This window comes from Chrysochloris asiatica, unplaced genomic scaffold (assembly GCF_000296735.1).
Source record: "Chrysochloris asiatica unplaced genomic scaffold, ChrAsi1.0 scaffold00152, whole genome shotgun sequence".
Classification (NCBI taxonomy): Eukaryota; Metazoa; Chordata; class Mammalia; order Afrosoricida; family Chrysochloridae; genus Chrysochloris; species Chrysochloris asiatica.
In genome coordinates, this window is record NW_006408670.1 from 1,845,903 (window position 1) to 1,855,550 (window position 9,648).

Sequence of the window (9,648 nt, forward strand, 5' to 3'; positions counted from 1 at the left end):
TTCCTTCCTTCCTTCCTTCTTTCATTTCTTCCTTCCTTCCTCCCTCCCTCCCTTCCTCCCTTCCTTCCTTTCTCTCTTTCTCTTTTCCTTTTCTCTATTCCACACATCTGTTCAGCCACTTCTCCTAGAGAGCTAATCTATGGCTGGACAAGGTAAACTTTGCATATTTGGAGCAAAGGGAGTTATTTCAGATCGATCCTACCTTTTTCAGTGGGGCTTACAACTGTAGTGCTCACCTTCATGTGGATCCAACAGATTGGGACCTTCTTTGGGGTGTATGATGGTGGAGGCTGGCCTCATCTCTGGTCACCAGGAAAGTGTGAGGAACAAGAAAAAATTGCACTTTTGTATCTGTGAACCACAGGTAGGTTTCTACAATATGTATATGTGTTCTTGTCTCTGAAGCCACCAACAAACACTGAAAATGTCTGCAGCAAGTCTGGTCAGCCACCATTACTCTGCAGTCACTTCTTTTGCTTCATCTTCTCAGCTCTCTCTCCTGGTAAGCATTCAATCCACTTCTCTATCCCTTCATCTGAAGTTCAGTTTTGGACCCTCCTCTATATCTGTCCCATTTGATTTTCCACACCTTTGTTGTAGAGGGTCTGTACAATCTTTCTGCCTAGTCTGCCGTCTTGCCCCAGACGACACTGTCTTCTTTTTTTTTGCCATGTATGTTCAATTTGTTTCTCTTTGTAAGCATTCAGTCAACTTCTCTATCCTTTCATCTGTAGCTCAGTGTCCTAGAACTATCATCTGCATCAGTCTCATTTGGTTTTTGGTATCTTTGTTATAGAGGGTCTGTGTAGTGTTTCTGCCTAGTCCACCACTTTGCAGGATGTCTCTTGACTAAGAGTTTGTTGAACAATTTTGTACCTATTTTCATGAAGGATATTGGTCTATAATTTTCATTTTTAGTGCAGTCTTTGCAAGGTTTGGGTGTCAGGGCTATGCTTACTTCATAGAATGAATTTGAGTGTATTCCATACTTTTTTATATTTTGGGATACTTTGAGTAAAATTGGTGTACACTTTTCTTTGAAAATTTGGTAGAATCCTCCAGTAAAGTCATGTAGGCTAGAATTTTTATTTATTTATTTAATTCGGACATTTTTTGTGACTTGTTCAGCTTCTTCTTTTGTTATAGCTTTGTTCAGATTATTAGTCTTGTCCTGTTAGCTTAAATAGATCACATGATTCTAAAATTTTCTCCATTTTTTCTACAGTTTCTGATTTGTTGGAGTACAATATCTCATAGTTATTTTTCTTTTTATTTTACTTAGTTCTTTTGTGACAATGTCCACTTCATTCCCTATTATTTGTGTCATTTATTTTTTTTTTCTTTAGTTAAAATTGCCAGTGGTGTGTCAATTTGTAAATCGTTTCATAATACCATCTTATAGTCTTGTTTATTGCTTCTATCATTTTCCTATTTCATTTAGTTCTCCTATAATTTTTATTTTTACCTTTATTCTGGAGATTGTAGGCTTTTTTTGTGTGTGACTCTTTTTCTAATTTTTCAAGTTACTGGGTTAAGATACTGATTTTTATCCTTTCTTCCTATATGATGTGCCTGTTTATTGCTATAGATAGCTTATTGAGCAATTCTTTTGCAGTGCATCAAAGGTTTTGGTATGCTGTGTTTTCATTCTTGTATACTTCTTGGAATTTTTAATTCAATAAGCTAAGGATGTCTCAGGAGGGAGAAGAGAAAAATCACAAAAAGAAGAAGGAAACTAATATAGGAATAATGGGGAACAGACATAGCACTGCTGAAATACACCTACTACTGACTTTTGTGGAAACCTAGAGGTTGGGAAATTTTTTCTGGCCCAGTCCAACTGGAAGTTCCTTGTTATCTTTCTTAGGTGAAGTGGTCACTTACCAGTGGAACATACCAGAAAGATCTGGCCCTGGACCCAATGACTCTGCTTGTGTCTCTTGGATCTATTATTCTACAGTGAACCCCATAAAGGTAAAGACAAAATGGGATGGCTGGAAGCTAGTGTCAGAGGTAGGAAAATTGTCAGACATGAAGAAACTATTAAATATAAATAAAAATTAATCTAGCCTAGAGCTACAGCCAAGGATTTGGGGCAAATTTCTCAAATGATGGGTTTATGTGAATAATCAGGAAGATGTGATGAAGAGTGTAGTTAGTTCCAGATATTTCTGTCCTGAAGATTTTCTCCTTTATTTATTCTTGTCTCCCCTTAAACAATATATTCTCATCTAAAATAAATCAAATTGACTGTCTGAAAGTTTGGGTATCAATTTGCTTGTAGCTCACTTTGTAAATGACTTCAGACAAGTCACTGCCTCATATTTCTTATCTGAAAATACGTTATCCATCTAGCCATCCACCCACTACAGTCAACCAGCAATCATTTAATAAGTGCCTACTACATTTTAGTGGATTCCTTGGGTGACACTGTTAGATACACACTGCGGTGCTAACTGCAAGGTCATCAGTTCACACAGTCACCAGCTGGGTCTTGAAAACCCTATACATGGTCACTATGAGTTGAAACTGATATGATGACACTTAATAGCAACACATTTTAGGAGTGCTCATGGCACTGTAGAGAAGCATTGGACTGCTTACCACAAGATCAGCAGTTCAAACCCATTAGTCACTACGTGGGAGAAAGTTAGAGGCTTTCTGTTCCTGTAAAGGTTTACATCTCAGAAACCTTATACTGGGAAGCTATGAGCTGGAACCAACTTGACAGCTCCTAGCAATAACAATGACAACATCTTGGGCATTTTACTTGGTGTTGGGGAATGATAATAAAAGATGCAGTTCCCACCTTCTAGTTGTGGAAGACAAAGAGTATAGAGGTTCACTGGGAGAGTTCTTAGAGGAGATTAGAATGGGAAGATGGAAGAGACTTCACAATGTAAGGTACATATACTCTGGGTCTTGAAAGATAAATAGCAGTATGACAAGCAGATAAGGGATATGGTATTACAAGCAAGGAAACACCGTAGAAAAGATACTGGTTATGAAAGTGTTTGGTGTGTTTGGAGATCAATGAGTAGTCTAGCCTAACTAAAGCATTGTTGTTGTTGTTGTTGTTGTTGAGTACTGTGGAGTCGGTTCTGACTCATAGTGACCCTGCACAGGGTTTCAGAGGCTGTAAATCTATACGGGAGCAGAACGCCTCATCTTTCTCCTGCAGAACCACTGGTAGTTTCAAACTGCCGACCTTGAGGTTAGCAGCCTGATTTGTAACCACTACGCTACCAGAGCTCTTGCTAGATAATCTATTTTACTTCTGTCTCAAGACAGTTGTGAGAATTAATTCAGATTACATAATAGAAGGATTGAGCATCCCAGAGTGGTGCAAATGGTTGATGCACTAACCAAGAATTTAGTCGACGAAGATCAAGCACTACTCAGGAGGAGGGAAAAAAAAAATGTCTGGTTATCTACTGCTTAAAAATCTAAATTTAAAACCTTATTCATCACAGTTCTACTATGACAGAGGAGTTGCATGCAATAAACTCTACTACAACTGGTTTAGGGAGTAAATGTGCTTATAAATATAAGATATTATGAAAAGGTTCTGAGGGGCTCAGTGGGCTTAGATGTGAGCTTGCCTCTCTACAGAGCACTACTGTTACAAAAAGTGCTAATCACACCTCCACTCTGAATAAGAGGGGTCTTGCTTCTACTAATTAAGAATTGTCAGAAAAGGCAGGGTTTTCACACTAGCAAAGGTTTATAAATGAAAAGACCTTGCAAGTGGAGTTGGGGAGGGCTTAATGCAATTCTTAACCCCTGACTCCCTGAACAAAGCCTTTGCTGGAGTTTACAAAAGTTTTACAGGAAAAGTCATCATGTTTATTCACTGAGAGGCAGGATGTCTGAGAAGCGACCTGTTTCGGAGGGGCCATGCTAATAGGGTGCATGAGCAGCATTTCTTCAAGATGGACTCCACCTCAAAGGCTTCCTGTAGGGGAAAACAAAACTTATTCTGGGATGTCACACATGTGCAGTTCTTCAGGGATGTAGTCTGAACTCCTTCAAAGGATCTGGTGGTCTTCTCTGACTACCCCTTCAAGGTGTAGACATGCATAGAAAAATGGTCAAAAAACAGTCAGCCGTTTTTATAATCGTGTGTCTCAGAATCTGAGTTAATCTATAGAAATTTGTTTGGAGTAAACAGATTGTAAAATAGGCTAGGTCTGTGATTAATGCTTTCATGTTCAAAGAAGTCCCCTAGGCCCCCTATCTTACTATCAGCCAGAAGACAACCACATCTTTTTCTCTCTACCTTCCTCTCTTCTTCAGGACTTATACAGTGGCCTGGTAGGACCACTGGCTATCTGTCGAAGGGGTATCCTAGGGCCACATGGAAGACGAAGTGACATGGACAGAGAGTTTTCCTTGTTGTTCTTGATTTTTGATGAGAACCAGTCATGGTATCTGGAGGAAAATGTGGCAACCCATGGATCCCAGGAGCCAGGCCATGTAAACCTACAGGATGAGACTTTCTTGGAAAGCAATAAAATGCATGGTCAGTATACAAGGACTTACCCTTCTCCCAAAGACGTTTCCACTAGTTGACTGGGGGAGTATCTGATAGATCCACCATAGTCTTAGGGAGCACAACTTCCAGAGAGGACCAGAAGGTGGAAAGGTTGAATGACAGTGAACTAGCACTCCAATATATTTATTCTCCTTTCAGGTTACAGTAGAGAAGGGCCCCAAAAGACCCCAGAATTCATTAATCATTCAGCAGAAGGCTGGTTGTCTCCTGAAAAGTACATGTCTAGCTCTGATAGCTTAGCGGTTACGAATCAGGCTGTGAGCCACAAGGTCAGCAGTTGGAAACTACCAGCTGTTCCGCTGGAGAAAGATGAGGTGTTCTGTTCCTGTAAAGATTTACAGTCTCGAAAACCCTGTACGGGATCGTTATGAGTCGGAACCAACTCCACAGCACACAGCCACCACCACCATCATATCTGGCTGAGGCAAGCATCCCAGTTCCTGGGGTCTCATTTCTGTGAAAAGTTCCATCCATTAAAGTCTGTATGAAGTCTCATCTTTTGGAAGAAGTGCCTTCTACTATTGCACATATAAATACAGAGATCAAATATGGCCTTAAAGAAGGAAGATGATTCTGTAAAATTGCTTTGGTGGTACCAGCATAGTTTAGCATAATATTGAAAACAAGATAGACATTTTTTGAGCCTTAATATATTTGGTGGTCTGGCTACTTAGGGCCCCACTATTTCAATCCTGAGTTTAGTCTTCATTATCAGCATATTTCTTCACCATTCTGGATCTAAGATCTGCTTTTTCAGGGGACCCAATCCTTATTTTTTGGTCCCTGGTGTGGTGCTGTGGGTTAACATAACAGACTGCAAAGCCATTTGAACTGCAGGGTTGGTGGCTCAAGCTCACCAGCCACTCCTCGGAAACCCTATCCAGGGTCCTTTTGGGTCAGAACCAACTCAGTGTCACTTAACAAGAACAACAATCCTTATTTTGGTCTGTATTTAGGATAAAGGTATAATTTACATAAAATAATTAAAGGAGAGAGTCTCAGACTATAGCATAATGTGTTTATATTGGATACAAGGAAGGATTGTGTTGTGCTTTAGTGGATTTTGGATTCCTTCAACAGTGTTTCCAAGCCTTCCTTTGTTCTGGAGATCTGTGTAGCTTATCAAATGCAAAATAAAGCTTCAAATATGAGGGAAAGCTTAAGTACAATGGAATGTATGAATTGGTTTTTCACCATCCCTTCTGGTGGTTGTGGTTATGTATCGTAGAGTCAATTCCAACTCATAGTAACCCTGTGTAGGGTTTCTGAGGCTATAAAACTTTACTGGAGTCATCGAGACACTCATCTTTTCCTTGTGGAACCACTAGTAGTTTCGAACAGCTGTCCATGAGATTAGCAGAAAACTTGTAACCATTATGCTACCAGAGCTGCTTTCTAGTCCAAGATTTTTTTTTGGTCTGAGAATGAAGTGTAACTCTGGTAGTGCTTCCAATAGAACTCAAAAGTGGTTTCTAATTTTCCCACAGATTTTAGCTACTTCTCCATGGTAAAGAGATGGGCTATTAACATTAGAACAGATGTTTCACAAACTTTTAGCTTCTGTCAAATCAGAAACATAAATGACTCAAGAAAAATAGGGAAATAGAATATAGTTAGATACTGCTAATGACTACTTCCATCTGTTTGTTAATGTGTCCATCTATCCAAACTCTTCAGGTATCAGTTCATCTACCTATCCATCTATCAGGTATCAAAACATTCTGAACACTGGAGCTGCAGATTAAAAGATAAATACTGTCAAAGTCTGAGTGGTGGGCAAATAAATAATATCTTTCTTTTCTTTTGCAGAGTTCTCAAATAACTGAGAAAAAGACAGAAATGCTTAAGAACAAATGATAGCTTTGTTACTGAGAAGGTTAATTGGAAAACTGAAGTTGATTCTGCTAAATGGGCGTTCTGATACAACTTCTGCAATAGTTAGGTTTTCCCACCCTGATACTGACATAGATGGACAACAAAAGGTCTCCCCTTTTGCAGGGACAGAATCTTTCCTAAAATGGAAAAGTCAACCAGTGTGCATCTGGGAGAGAAAAACTCTAGAAGGGACAGAGTTGAACATGTTTAGTTTTTCATCTCTCAAATTTGTGAGTTGGTGGGATTAGATACAGAGAGAGGCAAGAAATGTTACTTTATTATATCTCCTCTTGGAAAGTAGAGTGGGAAATACTTGTATAAGAACATGATGAATGGGTAGAGTACACTGGGAAAAGGCACATGGCAATGAGTAGTTTGGTGTTTTAAATAATAATATGTGGCCTGGAAAGCAGCAGATGATGATGCCTATATGTTAATATCATTATGAGTTCCAAGAATACAGAAAATGTTTTTCCAATATTTGTTTTAGTCTTAGGTATTCTTAAGAATCAAGGAAACTATAGTATTGTAATATATATGTTCTTTGCTGCTTACTAGGAACCTATAGTCTTGTTGATGGTGTGAGGTTCTACACAACGAAAGATAACTAAAGATAAAAAGCAATTTCTGGTAAATTCCAAAAGTGGTACAGCCCAAAACTTCAGAGGTGGAAGAGGGTGAAGAGAATGAGAGGTATTGAGAGGAGCTAGATGATTAGGAAATCAATCTTGAATAATGTGAAGGTTTGACTAGGCTTTGAAAACATAGGAAAAGACAGGTTTTCTGGGAGGGAAACTCACAAATATGACTATGGACATAAATAACATGCGTGGGCCTGGTTAAAGATCACCCTGATTCAAGTAAATGTGTTGGGTAGTAGGAGATGAGTATGGAAAGGTAGTTTGGAGCTATATTTTGAATGACCTAGTTAACTAAGCTAAGGAGCCTGACTTTTTAGGTTGTTGTTGTTATTAGGCACCATCGAGTCAGTACCAACTCATAGAGACCCAGGCACAACAGAACGAAACACTGCCTGATCCTAGGCCAACCTCATTATTGTTGCTACGTTTAAGCCCATTGATGCTGCCACTTTGCCAATCCATCTTCCTGGGGTCTTCCTCTTTTTCTCTGGTGTGGAGTCCTGGTGTGGCAGGAGTCCTGGTGTGGCACTGTGGGTTAATGTGCTAGGTATCAAAGTCGATTTGAACTATAAGGTTGGTGGTTCAAACTCACCAGCCACTCCTTGGAAACCCTATACAGGGTGGCTATGGGTCAGAACTGACTCTACGGCATTAACAACAACATATGGACACAAGACCTTTGGGGTAGGAAGGAGCTATTAAAGTATTTTAAGCAACAGAGTAACTTGAACAGATTAGTTGTTTAGGAAGACAACTTGATAACACCATTTATCATTGGTATTAAAATTGATTAGAAGGGGTCAGGCAAATGAGACCACTTGTTATGTTTTGTTAAGTGCCGTTGAGTCGATTCTGACCCCTAGTGACCCTGTATAGTGTTTCCGAGGAGGAGGCCACTATTATGAGAGATCTAGGACAATAACAATAGGGAATCAAAAGGAGAGACTTATGAAATTTTTTTCTTTTTCTTTCTCTTTCTTTTTTTCCCCACAGCCATAAATGGGAAGCTTTATGCCAACCTCAAAGGTCTTACCATGTATCAAGGAGAACAAGTGGTCTGGTATATGCTGGCCATGGGCCAAGATATTGATCTACACACTGTTCATTTTCATGCAGAAAGCTTCCTCTATCAGGTGAGCTGAGAGAGGGCTGACTTCCTCAGAGTTGATTGTTGTTTTTAAGTGCCATTGAGTCAGTTCCAACTCATAGTGACCCTGTATAGATTGGGTTTCCAAGGAGCAGTTGATGAGTTTGAACTGCCAACCTTGCAGTTCAAATGACCTTGTGGTTCAGTGCTTATCCTACAGCACCACACTAAGACACAGAATTGATTAGAGAAGAGTATCATCAGTAAGGAGGAAATTAATAGCAAGGAATGGTGTGACAAATATTTCAAAGAGCAGGTCTGTTGTTGTTAAGTGCCACCTAGATTTTTCTGGTGTTCTGGTGTGGCACTGTGGGTTAATGTGCTGGACTGAAAAGTCACTTTGAACTGCAAGTATAGATGTTTAAGCTCACCAGCCACTGCTTGAAAACCCTAGACAGGGTTGCTATGAATCAGAGCCGACTAAATGGCACTTAACAACAGTCTGCTCTGGCTCATAGCCACCCTGTACAGGGTTTCCAGGGAGCAGCTGGTAGGTTTAAATTGCTAACAGCGTGGTTAGCAGTCCAGTGCTTATGCTATAGCACAACACCAGGATTCCAAACAGGTATGGTGATGGTGGTGTGGTTATGTTGCGTGGAGTTGGTTCCGCCTCATAGTGACCCTGTATAGGGTTTCCAAGGCTGGAAATCTTTGTGGGAGCAGAAAGCCTCATCTTTCTCCCAGGGAGTGATTAGAAAATTCAAACTGCTAATCTTTTGGTTAACAGCTCATCTCATATAGTACACGAAGATCTGAGTTGTGGATTCTAGTCTGACTGTATGTCTGTGCATCAGTTATTTTCCATTAGACATTAGCTATCACTTAAGTTAATGGAAACAAAGAATGACAGGTTTATGTTGTAGAGAATTTTAAGGAATCATTGTAATCATGATTCCTTATATAATTATGAAAATTAAGTTTTTAGACTTAGTGAGCAGTTATCTCAAGAGCAAAGAATTTATGAGTGGCATCTCAGAATCTCCCAAAGTCCTTAATCCATTATAAAAAGAACTTCAGTTCAGAAACTACATAGAACAAAATGTAGATTTTTAAAGAAGAGAATTTAGTTTTAGGAAAAGGGGGTAGATTGGAGGCATCTATGTAATCTTAGAAATCTTAGAAATCTAAAAGTCCTGACAAAGGTGATGGGAAGGAAGAGAAAGAAAGTTCAGTCCATTTCTTTAGGAAATACTATGTGTCTCCTTCTAACAGATCAAGGCAAATTATTTGATTTTAACCTGTTGGGGAAATTAGAGGTATTAGTTTTGTTGTTTTTTTTTAATAGTATTCATACTTTTTTTTTCTTTTATTGTGAATTATATGATAGTTTCATGAGAGAACTTTAGTTTTACATTCATTCCATCGTATATCATCTCATTGCCATGGTTCCAATCCCCTCCATGCATCATCAAACACCCAAAGGGTATATC

At 39.3% G+C, this 9,648-nt stretch overlaps 1 protein-coding gene across 1 annotated transcript in view; it reads left to right on the top strand.

The window, feature by feature from the left end:
- Positions 1–8,213, top strand: part of LOC102815014 (hephaestin-like) — a 138,114-nt gene extending 129,901 nt beyond the window's left edge. Inside the window, exons 12-14 of the mRNA XM_006870803.1 lie at positions 1,868–1,974; positions 4,297–4,522; positions 8,065–8,213. Of these exons, the coding sequence (XP_006870865.1) occupies positions 1,868–1,974; positions 4,297–4,522; positions 8,065–8,213 (482 nt within the window). The remainder of the gene's footprint in view (positions 1–1,867; positions 1,975–4,296; positions 4,523–8,064) is intronic.
- The last annotated feature ends 1,435 nt before the right edge of the window (positions 8,214–9,648 follow it).